The sequence below is a fragment of the Epinephelus lanceolatus genome, chromosome 12, assembly GCF_041903045.1.
Source record: "Epinephelus lanceolatus isolate andai-2023 chromosome 12, ASM4190304v1, whole genome shotgun sequence".
NCBI lineage: Eukaryota > Metazoa > Chordata > Actinopteri > Perciformes > Serranidae > Epinephelus > Epinephelus lanceolatus.
In genome coordinates, this window is record NC_135745.1 from 22,612,881 (window position 1) to 22,631,833 (window position 18,953).

The window sequence follows — 18,953 nt, forward strand, 5'->3', positions numbered from 1 at the left end:
ATAAACAAACATGAACAAAGTATTTTCTTCTTGTCTTCATTCCAAGGTATCAAACAAAGCTGATGGAGAAACTGTGACACTGATATGAGAGTATAACTGAGGCAGTTTTCCTCCTGAAACACCACAAAGTCCAGTGTTCATGTTCAGAGCAGAGGAGCGTTTGTCAGTCAGTCTCTGTCCTTTAACTTTCCTCACTCAAACAGTTTTGTCACAGAGAAATGAGCAGAGTTTTCTATCATGTGTTGCTTTTTACAAGGAACATTTTCTTTGTGCACTGAGTCAAGAAAGAGGATTTATTACAGAGAGATATTTAGAGTTGATTTGGTTAAGTTCAGGTGTGAAGAGGTTTTTTTGTCCTGAAACACACAAGAGACAACAGATATGATGCAAAATACTTTTTACAACCTGAGAGCTGATGTTAATAATATTTGTAAAGTGGAAACTCTCCTCTCCCATCTTTCCCACGTGACCTGAATGCATCATCAGTGTTACAGGGTGTGACTCCTGTGACCAAACTGACACAGTGTGATATTACATATATTTAAATCTGTCTTTACTGATGTTGTTTGAAGCTGCCAAAGGCTCAGTGAAGTTTGGACATGTCTTCCTGCAGTGAACATCACAGCAGGTTAACAAGTGAAATGTGGAAAGTGATGCACAACACAAGAGGGCGCCTTCATCCTGCTAACCAGGGATGTAGTGGAGGTTAAAGCACCTCAACTCAGTGTCCACAGTTTTAGTTCAGACCATGTTTTTAGGCTGATAAAAACCTTTATAGTAAAAGTGCATTGTGTCATACATCATGGTAAAAGCTGTCAAACTATTAGTTCATCAGTTAGAGAAACTTTACTGTCAATGATTTAATGCACCACCCTGCCAGCACGTTACATGACCCAAATCAAACACACCCAAGATGTTGCAGACAGACGGGTGCATGGTAGATCTGGCTAACGTACTAAATGCTCATGGTGGACTGAACCAAGATTCTTTGATGTCGGTTTGGTGTGTCTTGGCCTTGACTTAAAGTTGCAATTTGTAGCTTTTATTAAAAATTTAAAAAATCTGAATATATATGTTGAAACTGTCTCATATTCACGCAACACTAAATCAGATGGGTAATATGTGAAAATCTTTACTCAAAGTTATATTCAGGATTCAACTTGTTCCCTTTAAAATACTGAAATGACTTCAGCAAATAAGTAAAAACAGTTTGAGAATTTCATTAACAGCACTGATTCATTTGTCTATTTTTCCTCTCTGAATTACTTTAATCATTGAAAATTTTAATCAAATTGCATTTTTGGACAGAAAAGGTCATTTTAAAAAGTAAGGAGTCGTCTCCAAACCCTCTGATTCCAAGAAGAGTTTACTCTTCTAAAAGTTGCTGATGATCAGTGTTTTGAAATGCGGAATGAGCTTTATTGTAAACAAGTGTTAAACACACAAGGCCTCTCCCATTTTCCAATTTCGCGTCAGCTCAACTCCTTAATCTGCAATTCTTCAGCTTGTGACCGTGAAATTGATCTTAGTGCTCCATCTTGAAGAATGTCTCAATTCCTAAATGCACCATGAAGATCAAGGAGGCCTGCTGGAGGAGCAATGAGTGAGGATCCATTGGCAAATCCTTTGTGAGAGAAAGAGAGAATGAAAACTTGTACAGATAGATGGACATGAGTGTGGTTGTGTGTGTGTGTGTGTGTGTGTGTGGGGGGGGGGGGGGTCAAACCTTGGGGAATGGGGAGCCCTTGCATGTTCTCCCCATGTCAGCATGTTTTCTCAGGGTACTCCGGCTTCCCCCCACAGTCCAAAGACATGCAGGTTATTTTGTGACTCTAAATGAGAAGTACTATATATAAAATGGAATATATAAGGCTATATACTAGGGATGAGCTTTTACTATTACTTGAATCTGTGTCTGTTCAACCAGCTACATTATCTATTATATTATTATTATATTATTATTATCTATTATACCGTATTCTGAGGGGCACTGGACAGATGACGCAGCCCTGCCCCACCTCATATTTAATTGACATCGCTCCAAAATGAAGGCTTCGATGCAAGGATGTCTTATTTTGTTAAATGCATGTTGCCTTGACTCCTCTCTCCTCGTGTCTCTTCCTTGAATCGTCCACTCACATCTCCAGTGGGCAGGACTAAGACACAAGGAGAGTAGCCGAGGAGGGGAATCAAACTGAGAGATCAGAAAGCTTTCCCGTATCTCTGTCTCAAACCAGAATGACTCAGAGTTTTATGAGCCCTCCCTCCTCTTCCTGCTCTCACACACAGCGAGCTCCACTTTGTCCACACATTTCCTTGTTCCCTCCCCTTCAAATCTACAGTTTGAAGATGGGTGTAACCAACATGTGGTGACATGACAGAGCTGACAGGCTCCATTCACTGCAGGAACACATGATGTTCAGTTCAGAGCTCAAACTAGTTTCACTTTTAAGGAAGTGAGAGTCAGACAGGAGTTGTCACTGAGAGGTGAAATGGCGCAGAAAGGAGTTGAGCTGGACCGGGAAACCATCTCTTGTTCCATCTGTCTGGATCTACTGAAGGATCCGGTGACTATTCCCTGTGGACACAGCTACTGCATGAACTGTATTAAAACCCACTGGGATGAAGAGGATGGGAAGAAAATCTACAGCTGCCCTCAGTGTAGGCAGAGCTTCACACCGAGGCCTGTCCTGGTGAGAAACACCATGTTAGCAGTTTTAGTGGAGGAACTGAAGAAGACTGGACTCCAAGCTGCTCCTGCTGATCACTGCTATGCTGGAGTTGAAGATGTGGCCTGTGATGTCTGCACTGGGAGAAAACTGAAAGCCCTCAAGTCCTGTTTTGTGTGTCTGGTCTCTTTCTGTGAGAATCACCTCCAGCCTCATTATGAATCCTCTGCCTTTGAAAAACACAAGCTGGTGGAGCCCTCCAAGAAGCTGCAGGAGAACATCTGTTCTCGTCATGATGAGGTGATGAAGCTGTTCTGTCGCACTGATCAGCAGTGTCTCTGTTATCTCTGCTCGATGGATGAACATAAAGGCCATGACATAGTCTCAGCTGCAGCAGAAAGGACTGAGAGGCAGAGAGAGCTGGAGGTGAGTCGACAAAACATCCAGCAGAGAATCCAGGACAGAGAGAAAGATGTGAAGCTGCTCCAACAGGAGGTGGAGGCTATCAGTCGCTCTGCAGATAAAGCAGTGGAGGACAGTGAGAAGATCTTCACTGAGCTGATCCGTCTCATGGAGGAAAGACGCTCTGATGTGGAGCAGCAGGTCAGATCACAGCAGGAAACTGAAGTGAGTCGAGTCAAAGAGCTTCAGGAGAAGCTGGAGCAGGAGATCACTGAGCTGAAGAGGAAAGACGCTGAGCTGGAGGAGCTCTCACACACAGAGGATCACACCCAGTTTCTACACAACTACCCCTCACTGTCAGCACTCAGTGAATCCACACACTCATCCAGCTTTAATATCCGTCCTCTGCGTTACTTTGAGGATGTGACAGCAGCTGTGTCAGAAGTCAGAGATAAACTACAGGACGTTCTGAGGGAGACATGGACAAACTTCTCACGGACAGTGACTGACGTGGATGTTTTACTGACAGATTCAAAACCACAGCCCAAGACCAGAGCTGAGTTCTTAAAATATTCACGTGAAATCACACTGGATCCAAACACAGCACACAAACTGGTGGTTTTATCTGAGGGGAACAGAAAAGCAACATTCGTTACAAAATACCAGTCTTATCCCAGTCACCCAGACAGATTCACTGAATATCGTCAGGTCCTGAGTAGAGACAGTCTGACTGGACGTTGTTACTGGGAGGTGGAGTGGAGCGGGAGAGAAGCTTATGTAGCAGTCGCATACAAGTCTATCAGCAGAGAAGGGTGGTCGAAAGAATGCGAATTTGGACAAAATGACAAATCTTGGGCACTAAATTTTTACAAAAACCATTACCCCAGAGTAGGGGTGTACCTGGATCACAGAGCAGGTATTCTGTCCTTCTACAGTGTCTCTGAAACCATGACTCTCCTCCGCAGAGTCCAGACCACATTCACTCAGCCTCTCTATGCTGGACTTTGGCTTCTTCTCTCATCTGCTGAGTTCTGTAAACTCACATAGGCAGAAGTCATTTAATGGAGCAATGGTTTACACAAGGCCACATGCTCACGAAGGGGGGGGGGGGGTATTTCACTGGTCTACCACTGGGTCCATTCAATCTAAATGTACAGTCATCAATTATTAGAAACAGAAATAAGGAACTAATTAACAGGGCAACAACTCGTAGCTGAAACTGTCGGTGCAGGTCAAAATAACACTGTTACATCAGTGCATAGATAGGGTCTATACTGCCTTAGAAACGAGAGTTTGAATGTAGTATCTTTTTGGCTCACTCCAAAGTGTTTGATGCTGTCAACCATGATGTATTACTTGAGATGGTTCTATCCTCAAATTAATTTTTAATAATTTATTATAGACAGCAATATGTTAATGTTAATGTTTGTGGTATAGAGTCTGAGAGAGCTGTGATACAGTGTGGGGTACCACAAGGGTCTGTCTTAGGACTCCTTTTGTTTCTCATCTCTCGATTAGAAGCCTGGTCTGGTTGCCAAGCAAGTATTTTAGAAGGTCTTTGGATGTATAAAAGTGAATTATTGGCTACAAATTAATGCTTTAGACTGCATATACAGATATAAATGTTTAAACTTTTGTCATTATGAAGATGCTACACATTGTTAGCTTGGTTGATTTCATTTTGACTCCCTACATTACCTCTGAAGCTGTCATAAAATCAGAATATGTGTCCATCCCTTGATTACCCTGTAAGTTATTCATATTCCTTTGCTTTGTAAGGGTCCACTGATAAAAAGAATTCAAAGTGTTTTTCATGAAAATTAATCCAAGTTGTGAGTATTGTTTTAACAGGATAAAGTGGTGTTGTGTCGGCTGCTGTAGTCCTTGAGTTTCATAATGTAACACATAACTGATATGTTATTTGAAGCCTAATTTTTACACAAGTAATATTTGTACTGGTTTAAATAGACAATTTGATTGTATTTCCCAATCTTTGCTGAGCAACAGTTTCATGTGAAAGGAATTAAAGGCCTGTCCCAAATGTAAGCTTATTGAGTTCAGTGAGTTAAGCAAATAATAGCCCAGGCTAATTGAAGTTTTACGGTACATACTGATGGTGAAGAAATTTCTTAAGTTACATCAACAAGATTTCTTGGAATCAAGAAACTCACTTCCTTTTGTTGCCTAAACCTAACCACTTCCTTTTGTTTGTCTGTTTATTTTAAAAGAGACTGTATGTAACTGTGAAATTACATACATACTGTGAAATTACATATGGACTGAGCTACTGGGGCGGCAGCAGCTTAGTCCATAGGGACTTGGGTTGGGAACCGGAGGGTCCCCTGTTCGAGTCCCCATCCGGACTAAATATGGAGCGTGGACTGGTGGCTGGAGAGGTGCCAGTTCACCTCCTGGGCACTGCCGAGGTGCCCTTGAGCAAGGCAGCCCCCTCACTCTGACATCTCTCCACTTTGTGCATGTATAGGTCCTGTTTGTGCATGTGTGTCTTTCAGACTTGTGTGTTAATGACAAAAAGAGTGAAAAAAATGAATTTCCCCTCAGGGGGATTAATAAAGTATATTAAATTAAATTTAAAAAAAAAAATTCCCGTGAAAACGGAAGTGTATTTTGAAAGAAGAGAACTTGACACAGTGTCCCAGAACATCAACAACCAACACACCCAGAGTACCTTGCACGTCATATGTGACCGTGGAAAGTCCATGACCAAACGTCTATATGTGACGAGGTCGGAGTGCGAATGTGTTGCCAAGTCATGTGCTGCAGCCTCTCCTCTTTAATTAGAATATAATACATTGACTATTTCTGATATTAACATTCTTCAAACATGTACTTTTATTTTCAAAATGAAGTATATGAAAGTTAATTTTTATCCGACCAGACAAACCGATAACCTTTATCTACCAATGCATCGCAAGAGGGCAGTATTCATCGAAATACGATACGAAGTCCAACTAAGGAACATGAACTTGAGCTTTTTAACTGGCTCTATGTCTTTGTCCCAGTACAAAAAGAGACTTAAAGCTGATTTGATGACAAAAACATTTGGTACTGTATTAATCATCACTGTGTTATGTGGCTGCTGTGTTTCTGCATAGTCCTGATTTATTTGATGTTCTGTTTATTTCTCCTCAGTATGTGTTCACTGTGTGGAAGATATGTGTATTTTATTCTTCCCTTGAGGCGAGGCACCAAGAAAAGCCTTTTCTTGGTTTCCCTCATCTGCACATGTAAACTGTTTTGGTATTGTTTTACTTTTTCTCAGTTATTTTACATCTAAATGTGCAAATAAACTTGTAGTTTGTGTTACAGCTCGCTTTGCCTAGTGTCATTTGATAAACAGACAAACACATGCAACTTTTAAACTCATGTAAAGTGCACGCACTCAGGCAAAAAATGAGGTAGTTTACAGTGTCTGGGTTTGTGAGTGGAGGTCATGCATCAGGGTCTGTAATCCAGGCTTGAGCTGCTGAGTCACATGGATCTATGTTATTTATCAGTTTGTCCAGATACTGTTGTTTGGCACTGCAGTTGAATTTCTCTTTCCATTTCTCCATCTGATTTGACCAATGTAGCAACTATTTAGCCAAACAAACAAAAGATAAACAGGCACCAGAGCACATGTAGCAGAGCATGTTCCTCACAAGATGGCGCCCTCGTCCCAGGAAGCAACACAGCACTAAGTACCTCAACGTTCCCTTCACTGCTCCATGTTGCTTTGGTGATGTTTTATTCTACTGGTAATTCTATAAGACTTGTCGGGTTACTTAATTTATGTGATGTCACAGTGCTTGTTGCACCCACCATGGTATCATATATACGTCTTATTTATTGTCCATTATTTTTGTTTAACTGTCTGAGTTTTGTCGTGTTTCTGGTGACTACTAGTGAGACAGCACTGGAGAGGGTAGTTGTATATTTGTCATTGATAATCCGCTTTTGCACTAGTGTGTACATTGACATTTAATGCAATGTATTTTGTTGCCTAAAGGTGTTCTTTAATATAACACTAGTAGCATATATCAACATGTCATTTTTCAAAATATAACATTTACTGTTAAGGGAGTATGATATGCTAGGACTCTTTTCATCTCAGTTACTTAATTAGTTTTAGTTACTTTTTGCTCTTTATATTTAATTCATATTTCTCACTTTGTTGTCTCTGAGACTTTCCTGTAATTTCACAAGCTGCTCTTATTACTGTCTGTGATTTCAAATCATTTCTGTCATTCAGATTTTGACACCATGTGACCATGGTGAAAAATAAAATACTTCACTAAATAACTCTAAAATCATTCAACTTTCTGAGTAGATACAATTTCTGTGTGGTTTCATTAAATATACAGTCAGCTCTGATTGTACATTCAAACACGGTTTCACAACACATTTTAAATTACTGACAGTTTCTACAGAGGATCCAGTGATGGCCAAAGGTTGAAATGGATCAGGAGTGCGTCATGTTGTTGGATAAGATAAGCTCGTTAGGCTCACCTACATTTATTACATAAAGACGCAGTATGCAGTTCTGGAGAGAGATCGTTAGTTGTTAGTCTCATTCCCAGGTTGTCAAATACAAACGTTTTAGGCTGGTAGTTGGACCGAACCAGCAACCCAAAGCGACCTGGGAGTGAGACAGAATTGCATCCTGCACTTTTTAACACACTCTGCTCACACCACTGCTGCAGAGACATTATATGATTAAAACATGTGAGCTTTACAGAGTCCCCCTCACACTGAAGACAGAGCTGTGCCACATCGTCAGCACACTGTAGGAAGGTCAGGTGTGAGTGCTGGACTTTAAACTCACAGGCGCACAAAGAAAATAACAAAGGTGATAAAATGTGGTGCACCTGTGTTCAGAGCTCTCGTCTCTAACACCTCACTTTATACACACGTTCCAGCATTTCACCATTTAAAATAAAAGAGCTGAAATCATTGTCTCCTTTGATTCAACTTTAACTCAACCATGTTTCACAAAAGTGTTTCTTATGGACTCATTTTACTTCATGCTCACCTGTTGAAGTTCAGGTTGACCTCAATATGTTTGAAGCCTTTTTAATTCAAAGTGATACTTTAATATGAAAAGCTTTCTGTCGGTGAAACTTGAGGTTATAGTGGCTGAAGTTTAACCAGAGCATCAAGTTTTATTACCTGAGAATACAGGCTGATAACGAAGTTGAAAGAGTGCCCAAAACAATAAAAAGACTGATGAAACTTTTGAGGTGTCTGTTGGGATCTAGGCCTTGACATGGGGCACCATTTCTTGTATCAAAATGGTTATAGGAAATAATTAATAATAATAATTATTTATGTCAAATAATGTGACTTAATTAACATTAAATCACCTCGTGGGGTACCATTCCCGAAAAGGAAAAATGTTAGCCAGTTGATATCAGTCTCATAAAATACGCTAAACTACTAATTTGGAATTTTGATTAATAATTAAATGTGTGTGTGTGTGTGTGTGTGTGTGTGTGTGTGTGTGTGTGCAAGAGAAAGAGAGAGAGAGAGAGAGACAAAAGGTGAATGTGTGAAACAAAGGGCCGAATCAAGGCTGGTGTCAGATCGGGGGTGGTCTGCCTGACCGTGTGATTAGGACAAAGACAAGGGGAAAGAAGCTTTGAGATGCCTCTTTGGGTGTAGCTATGTTGAAAGCCAATTTGTGAGTGAGTATGTGTGTGTGATATGTGTTGCAAAGGGTCTGGATTAGTGCAGAGATTGTTTAGTTGCATGCAAGACTCTGTCTGTGTGAAGCATTAGCAAACTAACATCACTTTTCTTTGGTGAAGCCAACTAACCAATAACCTAACTGCAAACAATCACAACAAATACTCAATAAACAGCATTAAATCACAACTGACAAAGTTAAACAGTCTTGCTTAGCCTGTACAGCTGTGATAAAGCTATGCCCAGTTGTTACTTAACCAATCTTTGAATGGATGGAGGGAAGAGTTGCTTTGCGGTGTGCTGCTTTTGTTAGCCGGCAGATGAAGGCTGTAAAAAACTGGAGTTCCAGGTGCAGTCTTTGCTGTGTCCTTGTTCTGAAGGTGCAAACCCCCGGAGGATGGTCACTCGGTGTCCTTGCAGAGTTAGACGCTGGGGTGCTAACTCAAATTGGTTCTCCTTGTTGCTGGAAAGTTAGTTGCAAACCTTTTGTTTGGCACACTAACTTTTCTGGTCTCCAGGTTCTGCTCCTGCTGTGAGAGAATGGGGAAAGGGCATGGCAGGTCCTCCTGTGCGATGTCCTAACTCTGCAGAGGTTTAGGAGCAGGAGCCGGCTGGAGCTCTGGGGAAAGAGCAGCAAGAGTCTTAGGAGTGAAAGTCGATCAGCGGCTCAGGAGGAAGAGCAGCAATAGTCTGTGAGCAAGTGCCCCCATCAATGGTAAAGATCAGAGCTTCTCCTAAAGTTTTCTTGGTGACTTCACAGAGTGACATGTCACTGTATCAGTAGTACCCAATCAGTTTTGAAGACTGGGGTCTCATTTAGATGTGAGAATGACAAATAATCTGTGGTCCAGTGAATCCCAACACTGCGTTTTGTCAATTTCTGAAGCCGCAAGTCACTGCCCAAGCACGATGACTTCGGACCGGGCTCAACAGGAAGAAAATGTTAGTGGTGACATTGAGATCGGAGCGCCGTCTCCAGTAAATAGTCCACCAGGATGTTTGGCTACACTCACGCAGGAGCAGTGTCAGCCGTTGGTGCGAGTTGTGAGCTGTAATTCAACAGCAAAAAATCAGCCCTGTGTGTCTGACTGTGGACGGTGGAGCGGCTGAAAACATTTGTGGAGTTTGTTAGTTGCAGTGGTGGCTGTTAGCAGCTACTTCCACTTGTCAGCTGGTGAACAGCTGCTGAGCAAGCAGTGTCCAGCCGCCAATGTTGTGTCAAAGTCTGTTTCCCTGTTGATATGTGTTTCCCCCGTCATGACTTTTCATCAACTAAAATTAGAGTAAAACTGTCAAGAATAAAAATGACCAAAATGTGACTAAAACGAATGAATGTCTTTGTCTAAAGACTGACACTAAATCTAAAACTACTGCCAAAATTAACACTGACTTCAAATGCTGGTTTGCTTCAGGGTGATATTCTGATATTTAAATGTTTTGTCACAAATGCTTCAAAGTGAATGACAAAACATGTAAGAAAATTTTACAGCAGGTAAAGTATTTTATGGTAGATTAGTGTGACAACTCTCTATTGTCAGTCATGGAACCATGACGTAAACCTGAAGAAGAAACAAGTACTTTACAACTAAAAACTTAAATGCTATCACACAGGGAGCAGGTTTTAAATGAGGCTTTATTGTAAATATGGAAACAAGGTTCAAATTCAAAGTGCTGCCCTTCTTCCTGGAATGACTCAAAGTTTTATGAGCCCTTCCTCCTCCTCCTGCTCTCACACACAGCGAGCTTCTCGCTGTCCACAGGTTTCCTTGTTCCCTCCCCTTTAGATCTACAGCTTGTTTAGTTCACAGCTCAAACTAGTTTCACTTTTAAGGAAGTGAGAGTCAGACAGGAGTTGTCACTGAGAGGTGAAATGGCGCAGAAAGGAGTTGAGCTGGACCAGGAAACCTTCTCTTGTTCCATCTGTCTGGATCTACTGAGGGATCCAGTGGCTATTCCCTGTGGACACAGCTACTGCATGAACTGTATTAAAACCCACTGGGATGAAGAGGATGAGAAGAAAATCTACAGCTGCCCTCAGTGTAGGCAGAGCTTCACACCGAGGCCTGTCCTGGTGAAAAACACCATGTTAGCAGTTTTAGTGGAGGAACTGAAGAAGACTGGACTCCAAGCTGCTCCTGCTGATCACTGCTATGCTGGAGCTGAAGATGTGGCCTGTGATGTCTGCACTGGGAGAAAACTGAAAGCCCTCAAGTCCTGTTTGGTGTGTGTGGCCTCTTTCTGTGAGAAACACCTTCAATTTCATTATGACTCAGCTCCGTTCAGGAAACACAAGCTGGTGGAGCCCTCCAAGAAGCTGCAGGAGAACATCTGCTCTCGTCATGATGAGGTGATGAAGATGTTCTGCCGCACTGATCAGCAGAGTATCTGTTATCTCTGCTCGATGGATGAACATAAAGGCCACGACACAGTGTCAGCTGCAGCAGAAAGGACTGAGAGGCAGAGAGAGCTGGAGGTGAGTCGACAAAACATCCAGCAGATAATCCAGGACAGAGAGAAAGATGTGAAGCTGCTCCAACAGGAGGTGGAGGCTATCAGTCGCTCTGCTGATAAAGCAGTGGAGGACAGTGAGAAGATCTTCACTGAGCTGATCCGTCTCATGGAGGAAAGACGCTCTGATGTGGAGCAACAGGTCAGATCACAGCAGGAAACTGAAGTGAGTCGAGTCAAAGAGCTTCAGGAGAAGCTGGAGCAGGAGATCACTGAGCTGAAGAGGAAAGACGCTGAGCTGGAGGAGCTCTCACACACAGAGGATCACACCCAGTTTCTGCACAACTACCCCTCACTGTCAGCACTCAGTGAATCCACACAGTCATCCAGCACCAACATCCGTCCTCTGAGCTACTTTGAGGATGTGACAGCAGCTGTGTCAGAAGTCAGAGATAAACTACAGGAATTTCTGAGGGAGACATGGGCAAACGTCTCACTGACAGTGACTGACGTGGATGTTTTACTGTCAGACCCAGAGCCCAAGCCCAGAGCTTGGTTCTTAAAATATTCACGTGAAATCACACTGGATCCAAACACAGCACACACATGTCTGTTATTATCTGAAGGGAACAGAAGAGCAACCGTAATGACTGAAGAACAGTCTTATCCCAGTCATATAAACAGATTTACTGAATGTTTTCAGGTCCTGAGTAGAGAGAGTCTGACTGGACGTTGTTAATGGGAGGTGGAGTGGTATGGGGAAGGAATTTACATAGCGGTTGCATACAAGAGCATCAGAAGAGCAGGGGGCTGGTATGAATGTAGATTTGGACTCAATGACAAATCTTGGACATTACAATGTCATGAAAGAAGCTATACATTTTTTTACAACAATGCTGAAACTCCCGTCTCAGGTCCTCGGTCCTCCAGAGTAGGAGTGTACCTGGATCACAGAGCAGGTATTCTGTCCTTCTACAGCATCTCTGTAACCATGACTCTCCTCCACAGAGTCCAGACCACATTCACTCAGCCTCTCTATGCTGGACTTCGGTTTTATCATGAATATGGAGGCACTGCCGAGTTGTGTGAACTCAGTTAGACAGAAGCCATTTTAGGGACAGTGGCTTAAATTTTTGCTCTCTATTAACCTCATGCTGTCATGTTTGTTGCTGAGAGCTGATTGTTGTGGCGTCTCTTCACTGCACTGAGATCAGTTGTCAGTCAAACATTATGGGCGGTACTTTGACGTCTTCTCCTGAGTTGTTGTGTAAATGTTTTTTTGGGTGGCTCTCCTTCCTGTGTGTGTTTAGTCATGGAGGCTGTCACTGCTCATCATGATGTTTGTTTAGCTGAACTGAAATTTCTCTGCAAGAAATTTGTAGTTTCAAATGTGTTTTATTAGAGCATGTCAACAAATAGCGTCATAAATAGATGGGCAATGTGTCAGTATCTAGATATAGTACATATAAGCAGTTGTCTTGGAAGATGCTCCTTTTCAGTTTTTCTGAACATATATTGAACAGACATATACATACTGTACATACATATACATAAGATGAAAATAAAAAACACAATGAAAAATGATTAAAAAAAATATGTTTGTTTGTTGTTGTTTTTTAAAAAGAAGAAGAAAGATCACTAAGCCACATCTTTGCCGGGGGGACTTTTTTCTTTTTTTCTTTGCTTAATTTCCTGACATCATCAGACATTCCTAGAATAATAATAATAATGAGGGGTTCGAGTTCTAGCTGGATTTGCAGTATTCTAGATATTACTTTGAAAATGGTGATCCAGTAGGTCTTAATTTTGGGACACACAGCAAAACTGTGGAGTAGAGTATCATTTGTTAGAAGGAATCTGTCACTAGCAGGAGAATTTTCAGGGTATATTCTGTGTAATCAGTCCTTGGAGTAATGAAGGCGGTGTCGAATTTTAAGTTTAATTATACAGTGCCTTGTGTTGTTAGAACAGCAATAGATGTGCTCCAGGCTCTCCTTCCACAAGGTGTTCGGGGATCTCAACTCCCATGTCCTCCTCCCATTTAGTTTTTACTACAGTGTGATCAACTGGGCTGACAGATTGTAAAATGTCAAACACATAAGATATTAATTTTCCTGAGTCTGATGTGCACTGAAGGCATCTGTCAAGACTGGAGCCTCTGAAAGTCGAGAAATTTTGCAGGTATTTCCTAACATAGTGTCTTATTTGCAAGTATCTGAAGAAGTGACTTCCTGGTAGTTCATATTTACTCTGTATTTGAGCAAAAGGAGCAAAGGTGCAAAGCATTATCTAGATTAGCTGGTGCAAAGGTTGGGATTCCAACAATGGGTAAAGCGTGGGATATGGGTTTCAGATTAAAACGTGATTTAATGTGTTTCCAGATTTGTTGTGTAGTGTGAATCACTACATTACAATTATAAAGAGATTTTTCAACAGTGTAAGGTGACAGAAGAATGCCAACTATAGAGTGAGGTTTACAAGCTTCTCGTTCCATTTTAAGCCAGCTTGGTGTCATCTAGCCAATATGTCATAATCCTCATATTTGAGGCCCAATAATATGATAGGAAATTTGGAAGTGCCAGACCCCCTTCGTTTTTAGATTTGCAGAGGTGTTTCTTGCCAATTCGATGTGTTTCGTAGTTCCATAAAAAAAGGGACCACAATTGAGTCTAAATGTTTGAAGAAGGATTTAGCGAGAAACACAGGTATATTCTGCTCTGCAAGAAATTATAAACTTCTCTGTCCTCTGAGTGTTTGAATATTTGTATGTTGTTGTTTCTCTTCTGCTGAATGGCTCTGAAGAGAGAAATCACCAGAACTCCTTTAGTGAAGACATTTTGTTTTCATCACTTTGCACAGTTTTAAAGAAATCTATAATTAAATTTTCATGTACTGATGTGGCAGACCTGTGAGCTATATAATTACTATAATATATGCACTATAATTATCCTGGTCATAGTCCATTTGGAGAGTTTGGACATGTCTTCCTGCAGTGAACATCACAGCAGGTTAACAAGTGAAATGTGGAAAGTGATGCACAACACAAGAGGGCGCCTTCATCCTGCTAACCAGGGATGTAGTGGAGGTTAAAGCACCTTAACTCATTTTGTCCACTGTTTTAGTTCAGAACGGACATTTAGAATATGGTTTGATTTAAGAGGGAGGATATGAAGAAAATAATATGTAGTTTGTAAAAACCTGAACAAAATAAATAAGAAAAATAAATATGTCTCTCACTGAACTGCAGAGTCAAATGATGTGGTGCATTCAGGTCCTGGGGGATTCAGAGAAGCAACAATTAACTCGTCATTTATTGGTTTAAATGCATCAAAAATTAGAATACACATTTTATTCAAATTTACATTTTGAATGTAACCAGTTTTCTTCAAAAGTACTTAAAGGACTTTATGAAATGAGTTGAAACAGTTTGATAATATTATTACAGCAGTGATTAAATTTTCTATTTTTTTTTTGTATCCACTGTATGTAAATTATTATAATCATGAAAAACTTTATTCAAACTGTAGTTTTGGTAAATGAGAAGAGCCCATTTTAAGGACTGAAGAGCCGTCTCCAAACCCTCTGATTCTGAGTTTACCTCCTAAAAGTTGAAGTGATCAGTGTTTTTAAATGAGAAATGAGCTTTACTTGAAACAAGTGTGAAACACACAGTATCTCTGTCTCAAACTGCTCCTCCTCCTGGAATGAAGCAAAGCTGGATGAGCCCTCCCTCCTCCTCCTGCTCTCACACACAGCGAGCTCCACTCTGTTCACACATTTCCTTGATTCCTACCATTCAGATCTACAGTTTGAAGATGGGTGTAACCAACATGTGGTGATGTGAGAGAGCTGACAGGCTCCATTCACTGCAGGAACACATGATGTTCAGTTCAGAGCTCAAACTAGTTTCACTGTTCAGGAAGTGAGAGTCAGACAGGCGTTGTCACTGAGAGGTGAAATGGCGCAGAAAGGAGTTGAGCTGGACCGAGAATCCTTCTCTTGTTCCATCTGTCTGGATCTACTGAAGGATCCGGTGACTATTCCCTGTGGACACAGCTACTGCATGAACTGTATTAAAACCCACTGGGATGAAGAGGATGGGAAGAAAATCTACAGCTGCCCTCAGTGTAGGCAGAGCTTCACACCGAGGCCTGTCCTGGTGAGAAACACCATGTTAGCAGTTTTAGTGGAGGAACTGAAGAAGACTGGACTCCAAGCTGCTCCTGCTGATCACTGCTATGCTGGAGCTGAAGATGTGGCCTGTGATGTCTGCACTGGGAGAAAACTGAAAGCCCTCAAGTCCTGTTTGGTGTGTCTGGTCTCTTACTGTGAGAATCACCTCCAACTTCATTATGATTTGGCGCAATTCAAGAAACACAAGCTGGTGGAGCCCTCCAAGAAGCTGCAGGAGAACATCTGCTCTCGTCATGATGAGGTGATGAAGATTTTTTGCCGCACTGATCAGCAGTGTATCTGTTATCTCTGCTCGATGGATGAACATAAAGGCCACGACACAGTGTCAGCTGCAGCGGAAAGGACTGAGAGGCAGAGAGAGCTGGAGGTGAGTCGACAAAACATCCAGCAGATAATCCAGGACAGAGAGAAAGATGTGAAGCTGCTCCAGCAGGAGGTGGAGGCTATCAGTCGCTCTGCTGATAAAGCAGTGGAGGACAGTGAGAAGATCTTCACTGAGCTGATCCGTCTCATGGAGGAAAGACGCTCTGATGTGGAGCAGCAGGTCAGATCACAGCAGGAAACTGAAGTGAGTCGAGTCAAAGAGCTTCAGGAGAAGCTGGAGCAGGAGATCACTGAGCTGAAGAGGAAAGACGCTGAGCTGGAGGAGCTCTCACACACAGAGGATCACAACCAGTTTCTGCACAACTACCCCTCACTGTCAGCACTCAGTGAATCCACACACTCATCCAGCATCAACATCCGTCCTCTGAGCTACTTTGAGGATGTGACAGCAGCTGTGTCAGAAGTCAGAGATAAACTACAGGACGTTCTGAGGGAGACATGGACAAACGTCTCACTGACAGTGACTGACGTGGATGTTTTACTGTCAGACCCAGAGCCCAAGACCAGAGCTGAGCTCTTTAAATATTCATGTGAAATCACACTGGATCCAAACACAGCAAACACACATCTGTTTTTATCTGAAGGAAACAGAAGAGCAACATACATCAGTCGACAACAGTCTTATCCCAGTCACCCAGACAGATTCACTGAATGTTGGCAGGTCCTGAGTAGAGAGAGTCTGACTGGACGTTGTTACTGGGAGGTGGAGTGGAGGGGGAGAGGAGTTAACGTCGCAGTGGCGTACAAGAACATCAACAGAGCGGGGAGCCCGAATTACTTTGGATTTGGACGAAATAACAAAACTTGGGCGTTAGATACAAATAAAAAATGTTATCACTTTTGGTACAACAATGTTGAAACTCCCGTCTCAGGTCCTCAGTCTTCCAGAGTAGGAGTGTACCTGGATCACAGTGCAGGTATTCTGTCCTTCTACAGCGTCTCTGAAACCATGACTCTCCTCCACAGAGTCCAGACCACATTCACTCAGCCTCTCTATGCTGGACTCTGGCTTCGTTATGCCGATGGGAACACAGCTGAGTTGTGTGAGCTCAAATAGACAGAAGTCATTTAAGAGTAAAATCCTGTGTATTAATTCTTATTCACTCTCCATGTTTGTTGCTGAGAGCTGATTGTTGTGGCGTCTCTTCACTGCACTGAGATCAGCTGTCAGTCAAACATTATGGGCGGTACTTTGTCGTCTTCTCCTGAGTTGTTGTGTAAATATTTCTTGCGGTGGCGCTCCTTCCTGTGTGTGTTTAGCCGTGGAGGCTGTCACTGCTCATCATGATGTGTTGTAAACTTCTTTGTGCTCTGAATGTTTAATGAACATTTCAGTGGATGTATTTGTATGTTGTTGTTTCTCTCCCACTGCATGAGTCTGAAGAGAGAAATCAGCAGACCTCCTTTATCTCAGATATTGTGCTTGTAAATTTGTACAGAAACGTATAATTAGCTTTTAATGTGTTGGTGTGGCAGATTAGTTAGCTACTAGAAACTGTAATGATCCTGATCATAATCAATAAGGAGATCATTCATTAATGTCTTTTACACAAACTGAAGGTTTACATGATGAATAAACAAACATGAACAAAGTATTTTCTTCTTGTCTTCATTCCAGGGTATCAAACAAAGCTGATGGAGAAACTGTGACACTGATATGAGAGTATAACTGAGGCAGTTTTCCTCCTGAAACACCACAAAGTCCAGTGTTCATGTTCAGAGCAGAGGAGCGTTTGTCAGTCAGTCTCTGTCCTTTAACTTTCCTCACTCAAACAGTTTTGTCACAGAGAAATGAGCAGAGTTTTCTATCATGTGTTGCTTTTTACAAGGAACATTTTCTTTGTGCACTGAGTCAAGAAAGAGGATTTATTACAGAGAGATATTTAGAGTTGATTCGGTTAAGTTCAGGTGTGAAGAGGGTTTTTTTTGTCCTGAAACACACAAGAGACAACAGATATGATGCAAAATACTTTTTACAACCTGAGAGCTGATGTGAATCACATTTGTAAAGTGGAAACTCTCCTCTCCCCTCTTTTCTCCTGGGAGGTCTCAGATGACCTATTTGGAAAGCTCCAGGAGGTCACATGTCAGATGTACCTGCCTTCCACAAACACAACTAAGGTTAACATGCTTCACTACCAGCTATTTTGTACAAGGCGTGGAGAAATAGACTCCAGTCAGCTTCCACCCTGTGAAGGTTGTCTCTACATGCATGCCTTACGAGCAAACTATCAGGCTGCTATATGGCGGAGGAGTCTGGAGAGCAATCCAAGTGTACCAAATCCAAAGGGTCATGGATGGAAGATCCATGATGGGGATCTGGCCATTGAGTTAGTGCGGGGGAACGCCTGCACCAGAGGCTGTATTGGACCTACTATCATGCTCCTGCTCACGAACATGTAAACTTTCAGAATGGCCATGCCTGCAAAACGGTCTGCATTGCACAGATATGTGTGAACTACAAACCTGCAGCAACCAGGCAAATGAGCTGGAATATTTTCCGGAGCTGAATGACAGTGATGTGGACGGTGAATGATGTGACAGAGTAAATGCTACACAATATAATGGCTCTAGATGGCCTAAATTCTAATTTGTGTTCCTAGCGTTGACATTATCTCTGTGCTCTGCCTTATGCCATCTCTCTGTTTTAAGGACTCACCAGCCACAGCTTCTGTTTCTTCTCACCTGATTCGAAATCTGCCATTGCTGTACTCTCCGATGACATTCAATTTCAGTATAGTAGCTCTGAGTGTTAGCTAGGATGAGGGCAGCAGGTGGGCCCTCCTATTTTAGGACGGCCTACAATGGAGAAATAAGGCACCTCCTTCCCTCTGCTAAGCTGGGAGTCCGCCTTAGGCAAGCAGTAGCACTCCCTTTGCCTCCTAGTTATGGGTCAAATAGCAACTGGGCAGCTCTGAGTGCTAGTAGGCCTACGGTAGGCTACAGTAACACTGAGTGTTAGCACAGTAACTGAGTAATCAATTTCCCCTCCTTGTGATTGTCCTCATTAACAAAATTGGTGCATATTTAAATAAAATATTTCAGAAAATTTATAATACAAAAAATGCTTGTCTTAATATGAGTGATCAACTGGGCAAGTTACATGGGGATATCTATTAGTTAATTTTTCATCCTATTTGTAGTGTTTTGCCTACACGGGTGTAAGTTTGT

At 42.0% G+C, this 18,953-nt stretch overlaps 2 protein-coding genes and 1 pseudogene across 3 annotated transcripts; all 3 read left to right on the forward strand.

The window, feature by feature from the left end:
• The first annotated feature begins 1,990 nt into the window (after positions 1–1,990).
• On the forward strand, positions 1,991–5,117 carry LOC117271913 (tripartite motif-containing protein 16-like). Its single transcript, XM_078173108.1, has one exon. It carries the CDS (start codon positions 2,493–2,495, stop codon positions 4,116–4,118), a length of 1,626 nt encoding a protein of 541 aa, XP_078029234.1. The 5' UTR covers positions 1,991–2,492; the 3' UTR covers positions 4,119–5,117.
• Positions 5,118–10,520: 5,403 nt separating this feature from the next.
• LOC117271909 (tripartite motif-containing protein 16-like) lies at positions 10,521–12,798 on the forward strand (annotated as a pseudogene). Its single transcript, XR_013492437.1, has one exon. The product of XR_013492437.1 is annotated as a tripartite motif-containing protein 16-like (transcript).
• Positions 12,799–14,973: 2,175 nt separating this feature from the next.
• Positions 14,974–17,374, forward strand: LOC117271908 (tripartite motif-containing protein 16-like). The gene has a single exon (XM_033650450.2). It carries the CDS (start codon positions 15,163–15,165, stop codon positions 16,837–16,839), a length of 1,677 nt encoding a protein of 558 aa, XP_033506341.2. The 5' UTR covers positions 14,974–15,162; the 3' UTR covers positions 16,840–17,374.
• The last annotated feature ends 1,579 nt before the right edge of the window (positions 17,375–18,953 follow it).

Excerpts from the sequence above, each read along its gene's own strand:
- LOC117271913 (XM_078173108.1), top strand. The coding sequence starts at position 2,493 with ATGGCGCAGAAAGGAGTTGAGCTGGACCGGGAAACCATCTCTTGTTCC.
- LOC117271908 (XM_033650450.2), top strand. The coding sequence starts at position 15,163 with ATGGCGCAGAAAGGAGTTGAGCTGGACCGAGAATCCTTCTCTTGTTCC.